At 40.4% G+C, this 27,316-nt stretch overlaps 2 protein-coding genes and 1 long non-coding RNA gene across 3 annotated transcripts in view; 1 reads left to right on the forward strand and 2 right to left on the reverse strand.

Moving 5' to 3' along the window:
- The window catches only part of LOC113747819 (uncharacterized), a 45,376-nt gene extending 19,997 nt beyond the window's left edge, over positions 1 to 25,379 (forward strand). Inside the window, exons 4-5 of the long non-coding RNA XR_003463911.1 lie at positions 21,183 to 21,359; positions 25,272 to 25,379. This is a non-coding gene — a long non-coding RNA (uncharacterized LOC113747819). The remainder of the gene's footprint in view (positions 1 to 21,182; positions 21,360 to 25,271) is intronic.
- On the reverse strand, positions 16,570 to 23,032 carry si:ch1073-13h15.3 (inactive all-trans-retinol 13,14-reductase). The gene is made up of 11 exons (XM_010749503.3): positions 22,844 to 23,032; positions 21,151 to 21,333; positions 19,930 to 20,171; positions 19,660 to 19,855; positions 19,362 to 19,559; positions 19,147 to 19,266; positions 18,918 to 19,056; positions 18,556 to 18,665; positions 18,293 to 18,459; positions 17,732 to 17,891; positions 16,570 to 17,520 (listed from the first exon to the last, which is right to left on the reverse strand). Exons 1-11 carry the CDS (start codon positions 22,998 to 23,000, stop codon positions 17,351 to 17,353), a joined length of 1,842 nt encoding a protein of 613 aa, XP_010747805.2. The 5' UTR covers positions 23,001 to 23,032; the 3' UTR covers positions 16,570 to 17,350.
- On the reverse strand, positions 25,035 to 26,539 carry gngt2b (guanine nucleotide binding protein (G protein), gamma transducing activity polypeptide 2b). Its single transcript, XM_010749495.3, has 3 exons — positions 25,760 to 26,539; positions 25,553 to 25,641; positions 25,035 to 25,363 (listed from the first exon to the last, which is right to left on the reverse strand). Exons 2-3 carry the CDS (start codon positions 25,634 to 25,636, stop codon positions 25,235 to 25,237), a joined length of 213 nt encoding a protein of 70 aa, XP_010747797.1. The 5' UTR covers positions 25,637 to 25,641; positions 25,760 to 26,539; the 3' UTR covers positions 25,035 to 25,234.
- Positions 26,540 to 27,316: the final 777 nt, after the last annotated feature.

Here is a 27,316-nt window from a genome sequence, read left to right on the forward strand (position 1 = left end):
TTTATTTGAGGTGTTTCAGCACCCCTGGGTGTTTTTACAATAGCTCTAGGTGCTTCTCTTGCTTAATTGGGAGCCAGAAAAGCAGTTTGGGGCCCTTGCAGAATGTGCAGAAGGGTCTCAAAGGGCCCCATTGTAGGTCGCATTATAATGTTTTATGGTGGAAATATAATTAATATGGAAAAGTGCGACCTCATTCATCATTGTTGTTGTTGCACAACTATGATACCCCAAGCGAAGGAGTATCTCCGGGGCTTGTTCACAAGAGATGGGAAGATGGTGGACCGACGGGTTGGTGCAGCATCTGCAGTATTGCGGATGTTGTACTGGACCATTGTGAGGAAGAGCAAGCAGAGCCAGAAGGCAAAGCTCTCGATTTTCCAGTCTATCGACGTTCCAGCCCTTACCTATGGTCATGAGCTTTGGTGGTGTAGTGACCGAAAGAATGAGATCGCAGATACAAGCGGCCGAAATGAGCTTCGACCGCCAGGTGGCTCGGACATCATTCACGTCAAAAGGAGCCAGCTGAGGTGGTTCGGGCGTCTGGTTAGGATGCTTCCTCTGCACCTTCCTGTGGAGGTCTTCTTGTTCTTTCTCCCAACTGGGACAAGACTTTGGGGCAAACCCAGAACCTGCTGGAGGGACTACGTAGCCCATCTGGTCTCGGATCGTCCTGGGATCCGCAATGATGAGCTAAGAGCAAACAATGCTGCATAAAGAAACGTGTTTGTGTCCAACATTCTCTCTCCTTTTAGCTCTGCTTTGGTCTCCACCACCTCTTGAGAAAAACTTTGTCTTCTTTAGCTGCTAAATCCTCCACTGTGTTGTGTTTGCTAGCCGGTCTCTAACTTTGTCTGGCATGAAATCCAAGTAGAATAATGTTTAGGGTCTTTGCTACTTAAGCTGATTGTTGCCACTGGGCCTTTGCTGGTTATTCAGCAGATTAAGCTGAGCCAGGATCAGGCTCCCCAGTGTCAGGGCTCCATAAAGCAGCCTCCTACCCTCCAGCTAATGGGTAGCAGAGGTAGAAGGGTAAGGGTACCAAAGATGGGGTGGCAGGTTTTCCACAGCTACAAACAGGAGCTTGTGTTCTCAAGCCGTGACCCCCTGCCTGTAAGCAACCTCGCCGTTCCAAAGAGAGCTCACAATTAAGCTTTATGAGATGCTGACATCCTTACAACCAAGTATATCGTGTGGCTATTGGCAGTATAAGACAACCTCTGACTGTTTGAAGTGAAAAGCAGCTCTGCAGCTCATGGAAGTTTAAACGCCTTCTGTCGGTGATCAGGAGAAACACAATTTATGTGATGTTGGCAGCTGCTCACATGTGGGGGAAGGGTGCACTGATTCAACTGGACAACACCTTAAAGACCAGATGCACACTGCAAGAATTTAAACCCGGATTTAGCGCCACTCAGGCCAGGCCCACATGAAACTGCACGATGCGGGTTAAGGTTCCACGTCACAGCTTAGACGGAGCGGCCTGGTATCAAAGTTTTGACTTTGACGGCTCAGTTTGGAGCTGATTTATTATAAGTTTGATGGGTTTTATGCAGCATGTGGTCTGTTTTTTTTGCAAATAGCAAGTTGTTTATGAGCATGGAAATTTCGAAAAGGAAGACAAAGATGCAGCCACGTGCTACGATAATTTTGTTAGATGTTATGCATTCATACATTGTTATATATGCACTGAGTGTTTCAGCTATAGGACACAGACTTCAGAGGAAATACCATGAAAGATATACAGAAAAGAAAAGAACAGACGGATCTGAGCCAGACGGGTTAGGGATGGTAAGAAGAAACAGCAGCTTTAGAGGTCTCCACGTCACATGTTTGACTACAATAAGCACTGGCAGAGAGGCTTCGGGGTGAGTTGGGAGTGGGCGGGAGATCATATATGCTCACACTGTGATTGGCTCCAGCCGGCTGCCCATATTTAGATTAGTGTCATGTCCCTCCCTGGTTTGTGTTCAGCTTTGCTTTGGAATGAGAGGCAAGATGTCTGGTTCTCTCCCTCTCTCCACATCACATCATGGAAACTCACCGAGAGCTCGTTCACTGGCTCTGAAACGCACCTTGCTCTGTCATTTATTAGTCTCTCTCTCTCTTTCTTGCTCCCCTTGGACAGATTTACATGTCGGAGAAACTGAAGGCCATGAAAGTTTTGTTCTTTTTCCTGGGCCTGTAGATGGAAATCAAATCATTTCTCAAAAAAAACAAAAAAACACTTTTAGGTATCTGTTTTTATTGTAGCTCCAGAGTCAAATAGTAAGATGAAGTTGGGCTTAAATGGACAAAATATGGAGGTTAATGGTCGTTGCTTTTGATGAACATGAGCGTGCATGTGTGTGCATCAACACAGATCACTGCTAAATGGATTTAAATGTGTTAAAATTACATAAAAGAGACAGAAAAAGATGGGTGGTGTTTGCTGGCCACCACTAGCCCTTTGCTAACCTGACATCCAGTGTTATTGGTCCCGAATTATCTTTTTTTTTTTCTTTTCTGTCCACGTTTGCAAGCAAAAAAGAGGAGGTGCTCATCTTTGCTTGACATGAAGTATCAACTTTTCATTTCCCAGGCCTGCCACATCAACAAAGGGAGTATACTTGGCCGAGATGCAAAGAGGAGGAACAAAAACAGTGTCGAGACCAAAAAAAAAAAAAAGTAAGAATCGACCACAGTGGGGGGAAAAAGGAGGGGAGGGAGGAGGTTCTGGCAAAATTGAGTTTGAGTGGTGACGGTGGATGAATATGCACTTAGAGTACCATCTGACACCATTAACCCACATCCAGTCTGACTTACTCTCAGTGTTGGATGTGGACGTGAAGCTACAGTGTTGAAATTTTATATTTTTTTAAAAATATAAATTTTCCTCTCCACTGCAGTGTGTTTTTTTTTTCCTCCTCTGATGATGAACACTTTTTGTGAGGCAGAGTCTGAACAGAGTGAATCATCTCATCTCAAGCGAACTGAATATCTGAGTTCATCCAAAACAGATGGTCTTGGTTAAAGCGCATTGTGTAGCACAGGAAAGAATTTAAAAAGGTGCAACGACAGGACGGGTATAATCTGCATGAATTATGAATTACAGGATCTGGTGATGTACAGCAACATCAAATAACCCAATTAAACGTGGGTACGTCATCATCGAGTTGTCGAGTGGGCACCTTCCAGTTTCTGAATTGCTTCAGCGTGTGGCTATCAGTCAGAGGTTAGACTTTTAATTAAGTGTAGTGGTTACACTTAACCTGATAATGACAGTGGCCACCCACATTTAAGACAGGATCCACAGCTTCCTGCCCCTTCAAGACTCCTAATGACTGCATTTAAGCTGCTGCAGCCACCTGGGTTATCGTCAGGGGAGAGAACTTAGACAGGTCTATTGGTGGAAATGATCATTCTCGTGCATTTCGCTACAGAGATCATAGATATTAATCCCAGAGATTATATAGTCCAGCACTGGACTCTGTCCTCTCCCTCAACATGTCAGGACACTCGGCAGCCTGCATTCCTCCTCCAAACAGTTTTCCTGGAGCTCGGCCGCTTAACAAGACACAATTTCAGAGGCGCAGTCTGCTCTCCCCAACATCTGCAATAGAGATATGGATGTTGTTTAATATAATCTGTTGGGCTGAGGTTGCGTGTATCAGGGTTTCTGAGCTGTAGAAACATTTTTAAAAAATGTATTTGCCAAAGAACAGACAAGAGCAGCAACATTTTTGGGGGCCGGTTCCCTTTCGTTTCGTCTGCCACATCTTCACTCTCCGCCTCCCGTTCACACATTTCGCAGCTTCTTCCTCTCTCTCTCCTTTAATTTTTTGTCCTGTCTCTACCTGCCTTGCGCATTGCTGAAGTTTTTCACTCAACCCCCCACCTCCAGCCCCTTTTCTTCCCCTTAAACGTCTCTAAGAGTAGCCACCCTGGGGCGTCCTTCCTGAGAGTTCACGAGGTACCAGACTCCACCTTCTCCCACCCACTAAACCCAGCCCAGTCCCACCCGACCTCTCCCTGCCTCGGAGTGCTTTATCATAACCATGACTTCATATAATCGATTGATGGTGGGGGTGGGGTGTGTTTTTGTTGATGCATGCAGCGTTGGTTCCTGAGATTGTCACTCTGTGTGCAGTGCAGCTTTTTGTGACGTGTGCAGAGGTTTTTATTGTCTAGTTCACAGCAGAAAAGATTACAGCCCTGAGATTCTCCGCCCACTTCTAACCGGAACGAATTTTTTGTTCCAAATTTTCCAAACTTTTTTTTTTTTACATTGTCATTCCCAAATGTTGCCCAGAAACACAGGTAACATTCCCCCTGACTGAAAGCAAGAAAAGGAAAAGGAGGATGAGCATAACAGATAATAACTTGGATAAACGAGGGGAAAGGAAAACATCTTTTTTTGTTCTGTCCCAGCGCTGTTCAACTCTTAAAACATCTGGAATCACTTAAACGCTGAGCTGCTGGCTGAATTATGCTCGGCTCTGCGCTGTGACTTCAGCTTTGGAAACAAAATCTTTAGGAGGAAAAATGAAAACAGGCCTCAAACAGTCGAGGACTGAAGTGGTTAGTCACAGAAAACAGTTTGTATAGGTCATATTAAGCACTCATCAAACAAGTCTTGTCATGTGCCATTTTAATTCCATCTTCACCCTGACCTATAGACACTAAAATACAGATTACCAAACCAGATTACCGTGACCACGCAGGAAGACAAACAAATGACACATTTTGTGTGTCTTCTGTCCACAGAGCAGAGTTAGCACCGAGTGGAGGACCCTATACAAAGGGCATTTGTTTAAATTACTGAGCAGTAATCAGTGAGCAGTGATAACACAGGAAAATATATATAGGCTTTAAACATAGGCTGTGAGAAACACAAGGGAGCCTGTACAGACAGGAGTAAAGTCATTTTTACAGAAAACACGTGAAGTCTGTTTCCTCTTTAGGGCCCGAGGAAATTTTCTTGCATCCAAAAGGTTTTTTGTGGTTTGTGTTTTTGTGTTCTGTCTTCCTCACCGACCAAAAATTTAATACATTCAGTTGTAAGGTTCGCTAAAATGCGTTTCCCAGTTTCAATGGCAGATTTATGCTTTTACAGTTTAAAATCTGTGTATTTTATAGTTAAAACACAAGTCATTAAGTTATTATCATTATTTTGCTCAAATATGTTACTGGAATACTGTTTTGAGGCCGCCTACTTGTACTTTGGTCGGAAAATATTATACATTTTACACTGTTTGTAGTTGATCAAAAAGATTGTTACATACATTGATACATTGTTAAAGCAGAAAGTAGTTTATTCAAATGTTTATACTCTGGAAATGTATGAGTTAATTACTTTTACTGATAATACGTCCAAACTTTTACTGAAGTAACCATTCGAAAACAGAATATTTTCTTGTACTTAACATTTTTTTTAATTAATCTAAACATCTGAACTCTTGACAAAATAATCCCTAACTTTTGGTCCACGTTATATCTTTTTCCAGAGCTTTCGACTTCTTTGTCGAAAGCGTCCACGCTCTTAATCCTGCATAACTTTAAGCCTTAATATAATGTGAACAGGTGAGTTGTATATAAATTCACCCTCAGTACAGTTGTCATGAACGGGGAAATTAGCTACAGAGACCAAAACTGTTTTTTGTACCAGGCTGTAAACATGTTTATTTCTGCTGTGAAGTTGGACATTTGAACATGGGGACTTATGGAGACTGACTCACTTCTGGAGCCAGCCTCAAGTGGACATTAGAGGAACTGCAGTTTTTGGCGCTTCACTTCACAGAGATGGGGGTTGCTGCTTGGTGAAAATACTATTTCTAAGTTCATAAATGAACTTTCACCCTGATCGGCATACTTGTTTTACCACTAGTTTTTGTGACGCCTCCCTTAAAGTCAGCTGTGCAAAGATATATAGTGTGTGTGTGTGTGCGTGTGTGTGCGTGTGTGTGTGTGTGTGTGTGTGTAAAGAGGGAGAAAGTGATTCCTCAGTCTGTCGCTTCAGTACCTTTAGGGCAGTACAAGCCATAACAAGCAGGCTACGTCTTTTATATTACCTGCAGCTACGTATATTCCTCCCACACACACCTAAACATGAACATGCCTCTATAATACAAACAGTGAATCAGTGTTATATATGCTGAATATGTGCACTGATACAGTTCACTTCGATAAGTATCTGCACGTTTCTTTGCAGATCAGGAGGTAAAAGGTGGAGTCTGTGGTGACGTCTCTGTCTGCTGTGCAGCCTTTTCACTGGGGGAGTTTAATCGCACTCAGCTCTGCTGGCAGCCCAAACATTTGAGTTCAGAGAGGATGAATCATGCAGCAGAGCGTCTCGTCTTTTCTCATTCTTTAGCTCGCATTATGCCTGAAGTAAAGACCTGAGAGTGACCGGTTCAGAGTGTGTTATCAGTTATAACGAGTACACAACACTTCCAGATATTTTCCAGATGTAGTCTGCCAACAAGGCCTCTGTGCTGCTGGAAGTAAAACCACGCAGGTACGACCCCTGTGGGATCATCATGCTGTGAGGCCTTGTCCTCAGACCCAGAGAAAACAGCCTCTGAGCCAATGGGAGAGCAGAACTGCTCTCACTTGGGATTTCACAGGAGGGTCAGGACAGAGGAATTAGTGTCAGTCAGCTGGAGGTCTAAACTGAGACGCAACAGATGACGTCGCAAAAACCGTGCCCATGTGTTTGCTTCAAGTGATAGCAGTCCAGTTGTGGTTAAAAACCCTGTTAAGTTGCAGCTTTGAGCAAATGAAACCAAAGGACATTACTATTACCACGAAGGACTTGAGTATGCCACCTCCTGGCCGGGTGTTTCTCATATCTGTGCTAAGCGGAAAAGTAAACAGATGGTGTGTGAAGATCAAGACCCGAGCATGTCTCAGCAAACTGTGTAACACTTTTTGAAATGTGGAGAAAGCATGTGGTACAAGTGGGGCAAATCTTTAGAAGTGCAAACTAAAATAAAGAAAATTCATTGTTGCATACCTCTGCTTGTAAATATTACATTTCGAAACATGTTCAAAGCTCACTTCTAACATCTTGATTCCTAAATGTTTGACAGCTTCAGCTGAGTTTATCCCACAAGCACAAAATGTAACATCTTCTATCCTCGGGGCGTTGATTCAGATAAAGGAAAACGCCACATAAACTCTATGTGTTGAACGAGTCATCTCCTTATGAGGGTTGGCTGGGATCACACCCACCGAAGAGCCCCCTCTAGTGCATGTCGTCTCCAGCATTTAGGCTCACCCTAAACTTCACGAGCTGGGCCATGTAAACACAGAGCGGCCGATGACGAATGCGGATGCGTTAGGCCGATGAGGATTACTCACTGGAGGGTGGGCATACTCCAAGGGGGACGGGGAAGGGGAAGGTGGAGGTGACGGGGGAGTGGGCTTCGAGATGAAATGTGAGAACTCTGGATCATGTCTAAAGCATCCGCTGGAAGGAGGAGCTGCAGTCGCATAGTGCAGATGGGTGTGAAAGAGCAAAGGGTTTAACTCTTTGATTCGAACACAAGATTATTATTACGAGTCTGATGTCGGCATCTTCCTCTTAAATTAAAGTCTCTCACGATGCCTTCTGAATTCTCGCCCTTAACTTGATCTAACACTGGCAGCACTGGACCGACGCCAGAGATTCTTGTCCTGCGTACAGCTCTGAAACTCTGCAAACTATGATCACATAATAGAGTGTTGTGACTTTGTGGTTTAGCAGGTGGTGATTACTTTTGTTTTCTCTATAACAACGTCTCCCTTCCAGACGCTCTCCTCTTTTTAAAGGCTGGGACCTTCAAGTCGTTGTTGGGATGTCTACCCTGGATGTCAAAGGTCATTTGTTTGTTGTCGCCAGGTGTCTGTATATGTGTCGCTCTTGCATACTTCACAAAGAGCTTGTAGGGTTCAGACAGAGACAGGCGGACACATTGCTGCTTTATCCAAAGCTGAACTCCAAATGTTCTCCTTTCTCCGGGCCTCCCTATTCCTCCCTCTTCTCTTTTTTTTTTTTGTCTCTCTCTCTCTTTCCTATTCGATCCCCAACATGCAACATAATTTACAATCAAATGTGCAGAGCAGCTTCAGAGGAAATATTACAAACAGCTGAGAGGGGAAAGTAGAAGCATGCCAAGATACATTCCCTAGTCCTAATTCAGATGATAGTCTGAGAAGAAGAAATTATATTTAGTTAATGGAGTTCATTAAGGTGGCAACATGATGAATGTAACTCCACAGGGCATGGATAGTGGTGGATGAGGATGAACTTTAGCCTTTTGTAGGGAAGTTAAAACTCAAAGTGAAATGTTGTGGAGAAGATACTCCAATAAAAAGCTTTAAAAAAAACTTTAAAATAGCATTTCTCTCTGGAAACTAAGGAGCAAGTTGTTGATTTCAGGTATATTAAACTTGGGACTATTGAAAATAACTGTTAAAGTGGCTATAATCGATATGTGTATCATAAAAATATGGAAACAATGTGACAAAAAGGTAAAAAGCTTTATGGAGCTTTTTATTGAGTTTGAGCTCATTGTTAAGCTACTGTAAAACTCTGCTCAGCACCAAACAGGTGAACATAGTGAAGCATTTAGCAGCTAGAGAACCAGATATTTCCCTCAGGAGACGGTAGAGACCATTGGCATATCAACTTAAAAGGTGATGATATGTCAGGTTTGTGTTGTGTTGTGGTATTGTGAGTTAAAGTTCATAAGAGTTTCCAAAAGTCAGGATGATCTCTTTGTTTCTTTCCAAACAACAATCCAAAAATGTCTTCAACAGTTACTCTAACCTAAACATTATACTGAACACAGCTGCTTTAGTCTGATCATGTGGACCAGTAGTTTTTCAGATTGTAAAATGGTTTTTCAGACAAAGTGAGCTTCGGGGAAGATGCCATTTTCCTTGGTTTTTCCATTTAGCTCAACAGAAAGTTGGCCTCATGCAGGAACTTTCAGCCGACACTGGAGAAGAGGTCTGTGATCTGTGCAGAGCGGGGATACAGCTTCAGTCTGTTTTGGTTTAATCCACAGAAAAATAAGTTTAAAAATGTTTTAACTTATTTTCTGACTAATTATACATTTGTGCATTCGGCTTTAAAACCTCATCTATGGGTACATTTGAAATTTAATTTTTTAATCCATCAGTGGTGTCATATTTTGCTGTGAATTGACAGTCAGGTCAGAGTGACCCTAAATACACATCTGGTGTTGTTTTATTTGTATCACCTGCTCATACCTTTAAGCCCAGTCTGATCCTATGGTGCTGTCGTCAGACTGGGCCTTCCTCTCATCTGGGTCGTCTGAAACTTTCTTTCGGAGAGTCCTCAGATTGGTACCAGCTGTGGTTGTTGGCTGGGTTCAAGCTGTGGGAGGCTGTGGCAGGCTAGCGGGGAGGAGCTCCAACATCTGGAAAAGAAGGAAAGCTGGCTGAAACACTGAGACAAGAGCCTGAGCAACATGAACACTCTGTGAGCAGATCCTGCTGCTACACTGTTTGCAAGTTCACTGCTTGCTTTATGTAAATAAAGGTTTTCAGGTACAAGGGTTGTTGGCTTTGCTTTAAATGACAGCCTGTGAAAAGTTCATTTCTTTTAAATGTGTGCTGCTGCTGTAGGACGGAGTGGTTGAGACAGTGGAAAGAGCGGACTGCTGTTTTTAAGATCTGACCCTCTGGGCCTCTCCTAATGTAAGAGCATGTCTAAACATGTGGGAGCCGCCTGTGAGAGGAAAAAAAAGAGGAAGGGGGTGGAGGTGGTGCTTGTGCTGGTCAAGAAAAACTTAAATTCCTCTTTAGATCTGCCCATTTTAGCTTTTCTATAAAGTTAAATACTGAATGTCTTTCTCAGTGAAATGACAGATCACGTTTCCTCTTCAGTTTCTCTGTAGTTACTTTCTAAAATTACATAGAAAGACATTTTGTCACTACAGAGTTGAAATGTTTTATAAATAGTCTACAAATGTAAAAAGTGCCAAACACTGGTGATGAATTCCTATAGCTCAAGGGTGCGACCATAGCTCCAGTCTAGTCCTGAGGACAATGAATACCTGTACTAAAAGTTCATAGAAATGTATCCAGTAGTAAAGTAGGTAGGAAATATCACTAAAAACAAAAAAAAGTTAACCTCATGGTGGCAGGAAATGTCAGGGGCTAACCAAAGTCAGTTGGATTCATCCTCTGAAGACCATGAATATCTGTGTCATAACAATCCATCACAGAGTTGTTGAGATATTTAGTAAGTTTTGGACCAAGCGACAGGCAGATATTACCATATAGAGCCACCAAAGTCAGTAGGATTCATCCTCTGAGGACCATGAATGTCTGTGCAAAATGTCATAACAATTCATCACAGAGTTGTTGCGATATTTAGTAAGTTTTGGACAAAGCGACAGGCAGATATTACCATATAGAGCCACTAAAGTCAGTAGGATTCATCCTCTGATGACCATGAATGTCTGTACAAAATTTCATGACAATCCATCATGTAGTTGTTGAGACATTTCACTAAAAACAACAAAAAAAAGTTAACCTCATGGTGGCTTCATGGGAAATGTCAGGGTCTCACCAAAGTCAATAGGATTCATCCTCTGAGGACCATGAATCTCTGTACAAAATTTCATCACAATCCATCACATAGTTGTTGAGCTATCTAGTATGTTTTGGACCAATCGACATGCAGACATTGCCATTCCTTGAACCACCAATGTCAGTAGGATTCATCTTCTGAAGACCATGAATGTCTGTAAACAATTTCATTACAATCAATCACATAGTTGTTGAGATATTTAGTAAGTTTTGGACCAAGTGACAGACAGATATTACCATATAGAGCCACCAAAGTCAGTAGGATTCATCCTCTGAGGACCATGAATGTCTGTCCAAAATTTTATCACAATCCATTACATAGTTGTTGAGCTATCTAGTACGTTTTGGACCAAGTGACAGGCAGTTATTAACATATAGAGCCACCAAAGTCAGTAGGATTCATCCTCTGAGGACCATGAATATCTGTTTCATCACAATCAATCACATAGTTGTTGAGATATTTAGTAAGTTTTGGACCAAGCGACAGGCAGATATTACCATATAGAGCCACCAAAGTCAGTAGGATTCATCCTCTGGGGACCATGAACGTCTGTAAACAATTTCATCACAATCAATCACATAGTTGTTGGGATATTTCAGTAAGTTTTGGACCAACCACAGGCAGACGTTGCCATCTCTAGAGCCACACAGCTTGCACGGCTAAAGAAAGGGTGGGTTGGACTTTATTCCACAGCTCAAAATGTGGGTAAACTGAGTCTAGGTGGATTTGTTTATAGCTCTGTGAGTCAGTCAGAGCACAGCGCAGGAAAGTAAGAGTTACTGTAGATGTCACGTTTATTTCTAGTGAAGTACTGCGTTTTATCATGCCATGGTAATTATACGTTATAGCCTGCTAAACTTCCAGCCAGGCAAAGTCAATATAATTAACTCGTCTCCCTGCCATTTTGCTCCTCGTTGCTTGAACTTGCCTCAGTTTTTGGGCCTTTTTTTACTCTTTTTAAGTATTGAAAAGGAAAATGGTAACAGCAGCAGCAGCAGCAGCAGCAGCAGCAGCAGCAGCAACTTGCACATCAGAGCTGCAGCAGCAGGGAGAGCGTTGCCTGGGTTTGTACAGCAGAGGGATGGAGGTTAACAGAGCGAGCGAGGTACTGGCATCCCACCGGCAGGCCGGACAGAAGGGGCATTCTTCTCTTCGGATCCCCTCAGTCGTCTCCTACAGACCACAGTTTGTCAGCCAATCTGCCCACCGTTTACTGAGGAAATGTTCACTTAGTTCAGGAAGTCTGGGGTTTCACCCCGTACTTTTGATTTCAGCAGTTACTCAAACAACACGGGGGTTATAAGTCAGGTCAGAACAACATAGGTGGGAACTAGGAAATCCAGGGGGGACTTACAGTCTCAGTTCACCAGTAAGTGATATATAAACACTTAGAAAAACAGATTTAAGCATTATCTCTGATGCTAATTGACAGATTAATGATTTATTAAAGGTAATATTTGATTTAATTACATGATCATATCTACAAAAGTAGTAAGTATTTTCTATTAGCTGATTAATTAAAATCTCTTAAACTTCTTTTCACTTAATTTAGTAGTATTTAACAGTGGCATCACTGGCAAATTATGGTATTATAGAGAAGAGTACGGTGCAACGATTAGTCAGTTAAATTATTTATTAACCATTTTGCCTATTTTGATACTAGATTCATCACTTTGAGTCATTTATTTTCTTTAGTCCTCTGCAACAGTAAACAGAAAATCTTTGGGTTGTGGACAAAACAAGATATCCTATGGGCCAAACAACACATTGATCCACTCAAAGAAATGATGGTTTAATTAATAATGTAAAACAAAATTATTTGTTTCAGCCTTAAGTTGACGAACAAGAGATGAACAATTCAGAACCATAAAAAGGTTTAATTTAGATTCATAAAAAATGCATCTTGTGTAATGCTTAAACAAACCAAGTTGTCACGATAAAAAGATCTCAAGGTCTCCAGGATCCAAAAATCCAGTTGTAGTCTCATTTTGTCTTTTGTCTTTCACCTGAATAAATGAATATTAATCATAGACAAAATCATCTCAAAGTCCCCTTTAGCATATTATATTTTCATGTTTAGTTCTCGACAATCACAGGCAGTGAACTTAAAAGTAAACAAAGTGAGAACTTAAAGATAGATACAGACTTTCTATGAGTCCACCGAGGACACATGATGATTCTGGATTATTCTACGGTATATGTTCTTAGGTCAGTTGACTTGAGGATTGAGGATTCAACTCAGAAAACCAACATTTTTCTGATTATTTGTGATGTTTTACATTTTGAATTTGGCCATAGCGTTCAGCACAGTCTCGGTGGTGGTGTGTTCCTTTAAGCTTCCCACAACAATCAAGGGTTGCACCAAGTTTGTGCAGCTTCACTATCGTCCTGCAGGGGAAGTACAGAGCACTCTTCACTGCAGCTTCTTCTTGGCTTTCCTTCTTGATGTGCATCAGGTCAATGTAGACGATTTGATCCAACACCGCACAGAGGAGTCCACCGTGCAGAGCGCCTGCTATCCCACAGCTGAACACGTCGTAACCTGGAACAGACACACACAGATATGATGTACAACCTGCTGGATGAGGCAAGACTACCTGGAGTCTGGATTCAAACTATTGTCTGTGTTTCAGTCTAGATAATATTTCTTCTTCACAGGCTTCAAATTCTTTTACTTTTTTGGTTTCCCTACAATTATTTTTAAAGGATTTAACTCCTACCAGTAAACTAATCCAGCAGAAACCGTCTAATTTGGAAAAAAAAAGGAATTACACTGTATAGAAACGCTCACATTTCAAAGCATTGTCAACACTCCAAAGTGAACTAGACTTAGGGCTTGTTGAAACATTTCCCAGCGAAAACTTAAATCAATCACACCACAAATTAACTTGCGGAACCTTTTAACATATAACGTTTCATACCTGAGAGGTAGAGGTTTTTGATGGGAGCGTTCTTTGCCAGCGTTTCAGCTTGGAAACGATCTAGAGAGAGTACATAGCTCCACGTTGTGCATCCAGGTAGTGCATGTTGGTCAACCAACTGAAAAACAAGACATACAAATATTAATCTCTATAAACAGATATCTGCATATCAATACGCAGTCTTTAAACTGAAGATTTTGGCACCAGAAGCGTTCTGGTTTCTGTTTGTAGTCCGAGTTGTCGTGAGCAATCATGTTTGAGCTGGTTTTGGTTGCAAGAATCCACGTAGAGAGCAAAAGACGTGGAATGCATTGGCTAAGATGCAATCTTGGAAACCATTGGCTATCATCTTAAGATGATTTAGCATATTATTACCTTTTATAAGTTATTTTCATTGATATGTAGTTAACTGTTTCTCATCATTCTTTCTATTTAAGGTTGCTAATTGGACTACAGAGCAATCTTAGCCCAGGGAGCCATTGTCAGACGACAGCTGATTGGTTCTGAGATTGTGCCATATTGTACAATACAGTCTGATCAAAGACAAACAACAAACATATGGAATTATATCACGGACAACCTGCAGGAAACCCTGTTTTTAGATAAACATACGTCCGTGTATGAGAATCCTACCTTGTCTCTTATTTTCGGGAACAAAGTACAGGCCCAGTAGTGTCCTTCGAATCCTCAAACCATTCATAGTTCACCATCGTCAGTATTGTCATGCAAGATTTCCCTGCGACCATGAAAACCAAAACATCACACCTAATCTGTACGGACACTTCGACACGTTCTTATTCACAACAGTAGAAGAGGTAGTGGGTGTTTGTACCAGGGTGTCTTTGGCAGAAGGCATTGTTATGAACATCATGGGAATATTATTTGGTGCTTCCTCTTTGCTCAATGCAAAGAAATCCTCCATTCTAAAAAAAAAAAAGAGTAAAATTCAGGTTGTCATCCTTCAGTCAGAGTGGTCTGGCTGCGTTTATGAACAGTGTGGTCACATAAAATAACGCATGGGTTTGGTAATCAAACCCTGAAACCTGACTGATCCTGTACTCCATCTAGAGGACGAAAAAGGGAACTTAAACTTGTTAATTGAATACGTTGTTGCTGAGAAGAAGCCTACACTGAGAAGTAAGTTTTGACTCTGTGAATTTCAACTTCTAATACAATAGCACCACCTCGTGGTAACAGAATGCTGCCTCTGCATTTAGTGTTCAGTGAGATCAGTCCATGTCATTGTTTTTGTAAAACCAGAAGTTGGTGGACTCGAGGCCCAGCTCTTCGTTTACTTCAATCAAAGCCAGAGAAGACCAAGAACGACCTTCTGCCGTGTTTCATCATGTTGAGTCTTGAGAGTTTCTATTCACCATGAAACTTCCTCACTATTTGATTCATATTTAAGAATCTATCCATTTCAGTAAAGAGCATTTGTTGCTCACATGGTTTGACTTTAATCTCAGAGGGAAGAAGTTTCTGAAAGGTGGTGAAGATGCCGCAATTTAACACAACCACAGGTGCATGGCCGTCAGCCCACCAACACCACTACCAATGACGATGACATCCAGGTTCTGGGGAACCTTGTTGAGGTTTAAACCTGAACAGAAACATATAGAGGTGAAGGTAATGTGGTAAAATGTATGTTTTTTAGTTCAGGCGGGGTTTAATAAAGATGCCTTGTAAACGTTATCTCGAGCAAGTGCTCAAACATCTCCTAGTCATAATCTAATTAAGATAAGGCACACAGATGCAAAATGCTGTACTTCTAGGAATACTCTAAGTATAAATTAGGTCTAATCTAAATATCTTTACAGCCTGCTTTTACAGCCACACCCGGACTCATTTGAACTGATGTTGAGAAACAATTTTAGTGACTGCGAAGTCACCATCTTCCACCCCATTAAGAGTGATACAAAAATAAAACAATTTAAACATGCTGCCCATTTTTTGAGATGTTAAACATTCTCTGGAAAACCTGGAATATTTTGAGAAGTATGAACAACATGAATGAGAAAAGTAAAAAATCTAATTAAGCTAAAGGTAAGTGGAAGGAAATGGATGGGTGATTGGTGTAACTAATAAACTTAATGATGGCCAGTTTTATTCACAAATATTTAGTCATCAAATTAATTGGTTTTCTCCACCTCAGCAATCTTATAAATTTAGGATATTTTAGATGACTTTAATCTTTCATGTCAATTGTTAGACTTTAAAGTTTTATTTGTTTAACTGTCAGACTCAGGATAGAGAGTTTAAACATGCAGCAGAGCCAGAGTTGTCTTTCTTATTTACCTCCTCCTTGTTAAACCCCGGTGCCTACATTACCCACAATGCCACTCAACCAGTCATTAGTTCAGTCAGAGATTCAGGTGTGTTATGCTAGTAGCAGCTAATGTTACCTGTAGAGGTCTGGTAAGATCACGTCTTTCTAACTTCGCACCTCCAGATTATTTTTTAATTTTCAGACTTGTAGTCTTAAAATGACTCAAGTGACATCACTTGAGGTAATCTGTCACACCTTTTGGAGCCAAAAAAAGGCTAAAACGGATGAGGTTTCATTACATATTTGTGATCTGAGCATCAAAACTGATAACATCCTTTTGCCCTTTAACTGAAGCAGGAAGTTTCAAAGTTTAGAGGTCATTTTGACCTCAGTCGGTCACAGTGTTCTTGGAAAGAGGTGCCGTTGTTCAAAGGTGCTGATTAGGTGCTGATTAAGTCATTGAACTGGAGTTGTTGTCCTTATGGAACCATTAAAGGCCTAATCAGGCCAAACATTTCCTTCACCACAATAACACTTGAATGAATTACACCTCATCAATAATATTTCTTCTCTGAGGGAGGATAACAAACACAAATGTAGTATGTAACTTCTATGATTTATGAGACAGTTTTCTTCCATGCTTGGACTTTGTAGTTCAGTTGACCTTGAGCCGTAGATTTAATCTGAAGCCGGCGATAACATGTGAGTAAACCTAGTGTTCACATACTGTAGATTCATATATGTTTGAGCACGTTCAAGTGCATTCGTATGAGTTTTTAATTAAGTTTATTGAGCACATACAGCAGAAAAATGCAAATGTGTAATGCTGAAACAAACCAAGCTATCACAGTAACAAACTGTAATCTGTACATACATCTGTACAAAATCTTTGAGAGGTGATACAATGCAATTATTCTAATCATGAAGTATTTATTGGTATCTATAACTCGCAATCGTATTTTACATAGATCAGTGAATAAGACAATAAAATGAAGACAAATCTTTCTCCTCTGTACCTCTGAGTTCACAGTCACAATAAGAAAAGCACTGCAGGCTTCTTAGAGTATTGAAATTAAATAGTAAACATGTCACTTCCCCTAAAATGACGCTTTATTCAAGTCAGGCAAAACCAGGAAAAAACTGAAATACTGAAAAGAAGCAAAGGGTCCCAACACCAGCAACTGAACTTTAGTGGCAGAGCAGGTCGTCCACTGATCAGAAGATTGGTTGTTGGATTCCCAGTTCTAGAAAAGTGTCCCATCATCTCTGTGGGATTGAATGAGCAGCCTTCTGATGAGCAGTTGCCTGCGTGGCAACCAATGCCGTCAATGTACAAATAGGTGAATGTGATTTGTACTGGTTGGAAGAACTCTTTGGCATATTGTATTTTCATGTATTAACATCCGTTCCTTGTAACTATTGGCACTAGTATGTGGCAACTTTGTAATATAAGTATACAGAATACATCTGGGACTCGGTGGTGGTGTGTTCCTTTAAACTTCCCACAACAATCAAGGGTCCTTTTTGCACCAGGTCTGTGCAGCTTCACTATTGTCCTGCAGGCGAAGTACAGAGCACTCTTCACTGCAGCTTCTTCTTAGCCAGCTGAGCCATCTCTTTGGCTTTCCTCCTCTTCAGCTTCTTCTTGAGGAGGAGCAAGTTAATGTAGACGATGTGATCCAACACCGCAGAGGCGCAGAGGAGTCCACCGTGCAGAGCGCCTGCTATCCCACAGCTGAACACGTCTTGGCCTGGAACAGACACACACAGGCATGATTGTACAACCTGCTGGATGAGGCAAGACTACCTGGATTCAGTACCACTAGAAGGAGCTCCCATACCACCATAGTTTGAGAATCACTGCTTTAGTTGATGCTTCTCCTCTGAAACCCTCACATTTCAAAGCATTGTCAACCCTCCAGCATCAAGTAAAGCATTGACCATGTTTGTAATGTCTCATACCTGAGATGTAGAGGTTTTTGACCGGGGTGTTGCACCTGTTCCTTGCCACAGCCTCGGCATGGAAACGATCTAGGTTGTGCTCAGCAGAGTACATAGCTCCACGTTGGGAACCCAGGTAGTGCATGTTGGTCAGCGGGGTCGCCACATCCTGGAAAACCAACTGAAAAACAAGACATCCAAATATTAATCTCTGTAAACAGATATCCGAAAGTGAATGCACAATCTGTAGACGAGGCTGGTTGACTGGTTGCAACAATTCCATGTAGAGAGCAAATTAGACAGAGATGATTCAGCTTTTTATTGACTTTTGTTACCTGCAGTTTAATGTAGGTCATCTGTATTGATATGGAGATATCCGTTCATAGAGTTTAGCACAAATCTATCTTTCTTGTCATTGGACAATTGGACTATAAACGAAGTCCAGAAGCCCAGAAACATTGGCCATTGCACTAAAGGCTAAATTGCTAAACAGCTGATGGGTGGTTCTGAGGTTATGCAGTCTTTAATCAAAGACAAACATCAAACATATGAAATTATATCATGTATGACAGAGAATCCTACCTTGTCTCTGATTTTTGGGAACAAAGTACAGGCCCAGTCGAAGAGGTTCTTAGCGAATCTCATTTTGTAGTTGTAATATTCATCACCCCTTTTGCGCACCGTGGTGTCCTTCCACTCCTCAAACCATTCATACTTCACCATCGTCAGTATTGTCATGCAAGATTTCCCTGCGAACATGAAAACCAAAACATCACACCTAATCTGTACGGACACTTCGACATGTTCTTATTCACAACAGTAGAAAAGGTAGTGTGTGTTTGTACCAGGGTGTCTTATTTTGGCTTCTGGGTCTTTGGCAGATGGCATTGTTATGAACATCATGGGAATATTATCTGGTGCTTCCTCTTTGCTCAATGCAAAGAAGTCTTCCATCCTGAAAAAAGAGTAAAGTCAGGTCAGTCTGGCTGCTTTTATGAACAGAAACAAACAAAATAATGCATGGGTTTGGTAATTAAATCCTGAAACCTGACTGATCTAGAGGACGAAAATGCGGCTTAAACGTAATGTTCCTAAGAAGAAGCCCACACTGAAAAGTTTGGCCTCTGTGAATTCCAGTTTCTAATACAATAACACCACCTTGTGGCAACAAAATGCTGCCTCTGCCTTTAGTACTCTGCATACTTACGACTTGTCCATGTCGTTGTTTTTGAACGACCAGAAGTTGGTGGACTCAAGGCCCAGCTCCTCTTGAGTTCCATCAAAGCCAGAGAAGACCAAGAACGACCCTCTGCCGTGTTTCATCATGTTCAGTCTTTCCTGAATATCTGGTAATATAGGGAGGTTTCTATTCACCATGAACCTATTTGATATATTTTAAAATCCATCCATTTCTGTAACACGCATTTCTTGCTCACCTGGTTTGACTTTAATCTCAGGGGGAAGAAGTTTCTGCAAGGTGTTGAAGATGCCGCAATTTGACACAACCACGGGTGCATGAACCTCCACTTCCTCCTGACCTTTCCTCACTTTCACACCTGTGACATGGCACAGAAAGGACGTCTTCAGTCAGTTACTTGTAGAGGATATTTCCTTTTTAAAAGGTGAAGAACAAGCTGGAGTCTTGTCTTACCATAAGCCGCTCCCTTCTCATTAACCAGGATCTGGGTGACGGGAGCTCTGACCAGGCAGTTTCCTCCATATTTCTGAATGGTGCGGATGATGTGGAAGGCAATCTCACTGGCACCACCTTTAGGGTAGTAGGCACCTCGTTTGTAGTGATGAATCAGGAGGGCATTGATGAGAACACTGGAGTCTTTTGGAGGAACGCCTAAACAAACATAGAACGAAGGATGTCTTTGCTATAACTGTCCAATCTTCTCATCCAATTCTATATAGTAATTGGTTTTCTAATAAACTGTTGGACCTACCATAGAAAAGATAAGAAAAGATGACATGGAGATCCTTGTTGCTGGTCAGGGTGTTCACGTAATCTGTTGCACATGTGCCAGAGAGGCGGAAGACTGGGGTGACGAGGTTTCCGATGCCTGACTTCAGCAGGAATAAAGACACCCACTGTGGGATCAGCTTCAGAGTTGCCAGGTAGTGGGTCTTCTTAGCTGAAACCTGTTGGGATGGTCATGATTTATAGTTTTGTTGTCACGTTTTAAATGAAATGTGTGTCTACCCGCTGACAGTACCTTCATGATTTTGAAGAACGTCTTGATTGCCTCTGTGTCATCAGGGAATTGCTTCAGCAGATGGGCTTCCATCTCGGTTTTACCGGAGAAGATGGTGTATTCTCGTTTCTCATCACCCAAGCCGATTTGGATCGTGTCAAAGTGTTGATTTAATTCCTGAAACTCCAGCTGGCCCTCAGAGATTTGGTCAAAGGCGATACGCAACAGACTGTTCTCATGGACCTGACCGATGTAGTGAAGCCCTGGAGAACAAAGACCAGAGGAGAGGTACATGGTTTATTGTTATTTCATGTAGATGTTGAACAGTTTATAGGATTTGGAGCATATGTGTCTCAGCAATGGCTTAAAGTTGGATAATCGTGTCGTCAAATGCAAACTTTTTGAGTTCCAGCCACTAAATTATAAGGATTTCTTACTTTTCTTTTAGTTTTAGACTGTTGTTTGGACCAAAGACATCACCTTGAGCTTTGTAATTGTGATTTCTTTCACTGTTTTACTGTTTGTTTTACTTTATTCTCAGCAACCACCCAGGCTTTCTCCCTCCCGACCCAATCTGAACTTGTGTTAGTAGTAAACCCACTGTATACTGTACAGCATATATGATGGTGTCACACACTGCTGGCTGTAAACATATCGCATATGATCGTACTTTATCAGGTTGTACCTTGAACACGTCCACTGAAAGTGCTGTGGTGTGCTGCTCGTTACTCTTGTAAAGGTGCAAACTCCTCACTGGGGTCATGTATCTCTAAATTAAGAGTTTTATATGATGTTTGTCTATATTTGGGTTCTTTATATGTATTTTGTAGCTATATATAGCCTTTTTCTGTATCCTTAATTGTTTGTTTATGTCATGTACATCTGTATTTATTAATTTGGATTGTATAGCTCTTCATTGGGCTTGGGTATTCTGTCGTCATTACCTTTCAGCTCATGACATTTCTCATTTTTGTGGTTCATGCACAGATTTATCATATATTCCTTTTGCTGATTGGTGCTTGAGCCTCATCTGTTTATATAAATTACTATTTCTGCTGTTTGGACTGCACCAATGATGGGTTCTAGCTGAAAAATACTATTTTTCTATGAGTGCATGGTTCGTTTAGATACTTAGGATGCATGAAAACTGTTTAAATAATTAAACTATCTATAAAATAATTAAATAAGGAGCTGCTGTTGTTGGACAGTTAGGATACACAGTGAAATTACAAGCAGTCTTACCGACATCAAACTCAAAGCCTTTCTCTACGTAGGTGTGACAGCAGCCTCCAGCCTGGTCGTGTTGTTCCAGCACCAGGACTCTCTTCCCTGCTTTGGCCAGCGTGGCTCCAGCCGTCAGCCCGCCGATACCACTCCCAATGACGATGACATCCAGGTTCTGGGGCACTTTGTCGAGGTTGAAACCTGAACAGAAACATACAGAGGTGAAGGTAATGTGGTGAAATGTATATTTTTAGTTCAGACACATTCAATAAAGATGCCTTGTCAACGTTATCGAGTAAGTGCTGAAACGGAGATATTCAAATGTGTTACACAATTGGGTTACACAATAGTTTGAAGGTTGTGTTGCAGACCTTCCTGTCATAAATACCACTAACACAACCTCCCAGTCATAATCTAATTAAGATAAAGCACAAGATGCTAAATAATTACTGTACTTCAACTGTTTCAGGTCTAATCTAAATATTTTTATAGACTTTGAACTGTTCTTTCATCACTAGGTTAACTTTTTCTTTAAGTGTTTAAAAACACACCCAGGACTCATTTGAATTTTTAGTGACGTTCAGGTTCAGGTTCTTTAAATATTGTATGATATGGTTTGTTATTCTTTAGACAAACTGTTAGGACGAACCCACATAAATTTGAAATTAAAATACATAACAGCATGGTAACAGTTGCTAGTTAACCAGTGGGGACTTCAGGATATTAGGACACATTTTCCAGAAGATGTTTTGAGTTGACAGAAGATAAAATGATACATGTGAAACTATGTGAAATGTGACAAAATTAGTAGAGTTTTGTTCCGTAAATTCTCAATTTTCACACTAAAGCACTCCGTAAATATACTGTATTTAAATTGTTACATAATGTACATAGTGTGTTCTAATTAGAGATGGGCAGCAGGTGTTTTAATTAGATCATAAGAGGATTAGGGCCACATGTGAAAAATGTATTTCAGTTCTAAATTTGAAGAAAACTAAACAAACAAAAAATGAATTCAGATTGAGAGTTTTAAAGAATAATTAGAATTTTTTTTTAAATACATTTTTTAGTAAAAAAAAATATATTTTTAATATATACTGTATTTACTTTAAAAAATATTTAAAGAAATTAAAAAATAATAATAATGAATTACCATTTAAAATAATAATTGAGAATTCTTCGAATAAAGTCAGAATTTATATTTGTCATCTTTTTTTCCTTTCCTAAAATATTTTTTTCACGTGTGGTCCTAATCTTATTCCAGTAGTTTGTAGGTGACGGGGAGAACAAGACGAGTAACTGTGAGTAAAAGTATTCAACAGTTCAATAAAGTGGAACCTCGTCCACAGATCCTTGTTTTAACGTCACATCACCTGCAAAGTGACTGAGAGTTTGGAGCTTGTACAGTGATGTTAAAGTGTATTTTTGGTATGTTATTATAAAAAGGAAGTATCATTTAATTAATTGTTCCCACTTTTTATTTTGTTTTTTATTATTTGTGGGAATATTTAGTGTTTTTTTCCGGTAGAAAACTCCAATTGACACATTAATATTATTGTTCATTCATTTATTCAAGTAGTACTCTAACATTTTAATATTATACTCTAATTGTTGAATGTATGGTATCTCGATAAATTAACTAGTAAAGAAATATTCTTCATTATCAAAGCGTCACATTTTCCATTAATTGTCGTGTTGCATACACTTTTACCTTGCTTGATGACTTTGTCCCGCTTCTTCTGATCGAACTCTCGAGGTCCCGGAGGTCTCACTGACTCCAGGGAGAAAGGGCTTGGTTTCCCAAACAGGTACCAGTAAGAACCACCGACCCATATAACCACCCAGACTAAGAAAATCAAGAGCCACATAATGAAGACGACCTAATGAATCTTCTGCAGCAGCGTTGGTCTATTCTCAGCAGTGAGGGTTTTATTCTGAGCTCTGCTCCGATCGCGAGGCTCCTATTTATTATGCCGAGTGCCAAAGTACCTGAGAAGAGGTGTGGGAGTTTGACACTGTTCGTGTTATGACGAGCAATAAAGATAAAGGGATTATTCTCTTGATGATAACAGAGCACAGATTTTTTATCCCTTCGCTCGTTTTTACCTCTTTGAAGGAATTACATTAAAGCACAGAGAGAGGCAGTATTATGTAAACACAAGTTATGTAATATTTATTTATTTAAGTTATTATTTTCATGCATTTTGTACCTTGTTTAAATCAAAGTTACTGCTACACTACAAAGTGCTTCCCAGGACAGACAAGCAACATAAATTCACATCTACAAACATAAAAAAAATCAGTGCATGATTACTTTGTATGATTGCTGATTGTTGATTCATTCAGAAGTGTTCAAAGGAAACTTGCATAGATTAGATATGCCCATAATTGCTCTTATCTGATAAGGCAATTAAGATAAAGCATTCACTAGTCATCCTAGACTTTATACAGGCAGTGTCCATTTGTAACAGTCAGCATATTCAGTCAGGTAAGGACAGAGCTGTTGATCTTGGGGAAACAAGTCGAGACATTTCACTGTAATATCACTGTACTTCTTTTCCGAAAGAGGATAATTAACTTAAATTTAAAATGTAGATGCACAAGTTATATGATCTATGATCTATGTGACAGTTTCCATGCACGGACTTTAGACTTGGACTTTGTAGTTCAGTTGACTTTGAGCCGTAGATTTAATCTAAAGCCGGCGATAACGTGAACCACAACAAGCTGTGACAGATAAAAATGTAAACTTTAAAATTGAGCTCTTGACTTAACATTCTGGAAAAAGAACAGGCGTGATTAGAAAAAAGGGAAAGATATGAAATATATATATATATATTTGAAGGTTTGTTGAAGAGCTGATGCTAAACCGTGAAGTGGAAGAACAGTGAAAGTTGTGACAGTGAGATCTGAAAAAGCATTAATTTCAAAACTGATACGTTCACGTAATAACTCAAACTTTCACCACTTCACCAGCTGTGACTTTCTCACATTGAGTCAGCTTTTTCACTAGCAGTTCAAATGAATGCAGCTGATGCATGGGCTGAATACAGTGCTGTGAAATCATCATAAATCATCATAGATTTACATACTTATGAGGGAAGCAGAAACACTTTTATGAAAGATATGGAAAAGTTGAATCAATGTGAGAAAGTCCCACGTGTGGTGAACTTTTTGAAAGTTATTATGTGTCCAGGTGAAACTATGAATGAGCAGATAAATGTAAACAATTAAATAAATGTAAAATCAATCTGAATATTTTGAAGTTTGAATTAAGTTTTTGTCAAAAGTGCCAAAAATATGAAGGAATAATATAATATTAAATAAAAACATATAATATAAACCTGGGAGTTTAAAGTTTGAAGGGTGATTTTGGCCTCTGTGCTGAAACTTTGACATTAAAAAAATGATAAGTTCGATAAATCACAAAGGTCTTTTAAAACGATAAGTGACTATAAGTAGGTCACAATATTCTTGCGGACAGGTACAGCTCGTCCAAAGGTGCTGATAAGTGCGTCACCGAGAGGAATAAACTGCTTTAATGCATCAAACAATAAAACATACGTTGTGATTGTGTGTGTTTTTAAAAAATGACACTAATTGGATGTAGAGCTCGAATTGGAAGCCGCTGGAATAAGCTTAAAGACTTTGATACAGGAAGCAGCTCCGTGTCAACAGGCCACAGCGAAGAAATCCTATTAAGAATTAGACTAAGCTGCGGCTGCACGACCCCTTTTTGACTTTGCCCTCTGCTTTGTGCAGCGACACAAGTGTCAACTGCAGACAACAACATACCGTCAAACCTGTTGAATATTAACCGATGTCACATAATGAGATGAAAGTGCAGCAGGTGTGCGATAAAAGTGAGATATTGAACAATATGAATGATGACAGCAGTCAGGTCAGGTCAAAGCTTTGTACAGCTATTTGAATTTAATTACAAACATGTTCATATCAACAGGTACATACAGTGATCCAGGTACAGATCTTAGTTTTCTCACTACTGTACATGTTTTATCCACGAGAACGCTACAGGAACATTACAGAAATGTGACCGGCTCTCATAAAAAACATCACGACTTTTCCCCTGGACGTACGTGTGCTATGTTATTATACAGCCTCCCTTGTCTCCCTTGTAGGGGTTCTTTTCATCCGAGACGCCCTTGATCAGCGGGTCGTTGGGTGACAGTTCTTCCACAAAAGCAACTGTTTCTGCACAGTTTGCACCCACCTGTTGTTCAGAGGGAAGATGGAAACAAAGGTAAGCAAAGCAAACTGTCTTCTTAACAGGCAAAGCTACAGAAATGCACAATTTAAAAGTCAGAAATTAATTTAGCATTAATGCTTTGCAGGGTTTTGGTGGTAAAAAATTAAAGATGACACTGGACAGATTGTTCACAAGCGATAGTAATTAACTCACTGGTGTCCTAGGTGTGTCAACTTCCTTCTTCAACTGTGCCAGCTCCATTTTCAGGATTTCCTTATCTGTCATATCCCGAGCCATCCTGTCTGTAAGAGGAAATCAAGAAATGTCAAAACAAATGCCTGAAAGTGTCTAAAGCGGATTCCCTTCAATGTTTCTTTAGGTTCAAATCTTTCAAAGACTAAAAGTCTCATCAGTCTTTACCTGCTGAATGACAGGATCCCCAACAATCAGAAAAAAAGTGTTCGTTCCTAAGAGCCTTCCTTCTTGTCCGGTCGCGTCTTCACACTGACTGATCCTCGCCGTCCCACTGCTCTTCATCCCGGCTGATCCCCTCCCCTGTTGCTGGGCTTTCGGCAGAGGTTGGCACAGGATTGGACCCTTGATGTCACCAATCCCCCGTGATGGGATTAAACAATCAGGAGACGTGACCCCTTAACAGGAAGGAGGAAGGAGGAAGGGACGAGAACACATCAGGGATCTGCAGGCGGAGAAAGTGAATGTGTGAACATCACCTTGCATGGTGCACATACTAAAATACACACGGTGTGAGCTGTATGAACATACATGATGAGCTGGGTTCATTGTGTTTACACATAATAAGCCTTCTGCCAAGAGGAAGGAAGCCAAGTCTTCACCACTGATTTCATTATAAACTTTAATCTAAGTCTATCCAATCAGCTGCTGTAAGTCGTACAACGTCATTTCAGAGTTGGACTGCTGTTTTTGTAAGATGTAATAAGTTTAATCATACAGATTTGTTCCTGCATTCTTGTTTAGTAACATGTGTTTGGGCTTTGTAGTGTAAAGTAAAGCAAAAACATGCAGGATAGGGGAAAAACTTTATGTATACAGGCACCTTACCACAAGAAAATAAGAAAGAAATACATAATCACAGCCACTTCGTTACAGACACTACAATCTAAGTTTCAGTTTCAAGGTTTCAGGATTATTTGTCAAGTTAACACTGTCAACAGCTCAGCATTAAGAGAAATAAACTAACAGCACTACAGAGAAGAATAAAACAAAGCTAAAGAATAAAATATGAAACTATAGAATTTTAGGTAAAGAAGAACAATTTAAAAATACAAAATAAAATATGAAAAAACATACATGCATATTTACAGGTATTGAAATTAGCTGTATAAATACACATGATATCACATGATTGATGCAGCAGCTCTGCTGAGATGGTAATGTTCAGTTATGACTGACGCTGTCAGCGAGGAATTAATTTAACTAGACGTTGCCTTGTCCTTGTCCAGGATGTACCCCAACTATCGCCCCAAGTCAGCTGGGACAGGATCCAGCCCATTGTGACCCTGATGAGGATGTTTGTAAGTTTGCAGTGGTGTTGAACTGAATCACATCATATTGTGAGCTGTTTCTAATATTCTAATTTAAGGCCACAATATTAGAAACACCGTTCAGTAGAAGGCAGCACAGTGACCTTTCTGACTCCCTGGCTTCATGAAATGAGAATTCATACCAGGGCTGTTGCACTGGATCATGTCAAGTGTTTATATAAATATTGGATTTAACATAGAAAGAAGAAAAAGCAGTTTGAAGCACCACAGAGCAAAAAATGGTGTTCATGACTGAAGCACAAAAACACTTAGAAAACAGATCTTCATCAAAGTGACCAGAGATGCATGATGGTGGGAGGGGTAGGACGGTATTTATAGGAATGTTTGGAAGTGGCACGGAGGTGGTGAGGTGTGGTCCTTACTCCAACATCCAGCCCCCCATGTGGAGGCTTCT

Source organism: Larimichthys crocea, chromosome XVI, assembly GCF_000972845.2.
Source record: "Larimichthys crocea isolate SSNF chromosome XVI, L_crocea_2.0, whole genome shotgun sequence".
In the NCBI taxonomy this organism is placed as follows: domain Eukaryota; kingdom Metazoa; phylum Chordata; class Actinopteri; family Sciaenidae; genus Larimichthys; species Larimichthys crocea.

Excerpts from the sequence above, each read along its gene's own strand:
- si:ch1073-13h15.3 (XM_010749503.3), bottom strand. The coding sequence starts at position 23,000 with ATGTGGCTCTTGATTTTCTTAGTCTGGGTGGTTATATGGGTCGGTGGT. Across the intron at positions 19,856-19,929 it reads CGTTCTTCAAAATCATGAAG|GTTTCAGCTAAGAAGACCCA; the intron begins GTACTGTCAGCG and ends CCATCCCAACAG. Across the intron at positions 17,521-17,731 it reads CAAAAACCTCTACATCTCAG|GCCAAGACGTGTTCAGCTGT; the intron begins GTATGAGACATT and ends TGTCTGTTCCAG.
- gngt2b (XM_010749495.3), bottom strand. The coding sequence starts at position 25,636 with ATGGCTCGGGATATGACAGATAAGGAAATCCTGAAAATGGAGCTGGCA. Across the intron at positions 25,364-25,552 it reads TTGACACACCTAGGACACCA|GTGGGTGCAAACTGTGCAGA; the intron begins GTGAGTTAATTA and ends TCTGAACAACAG.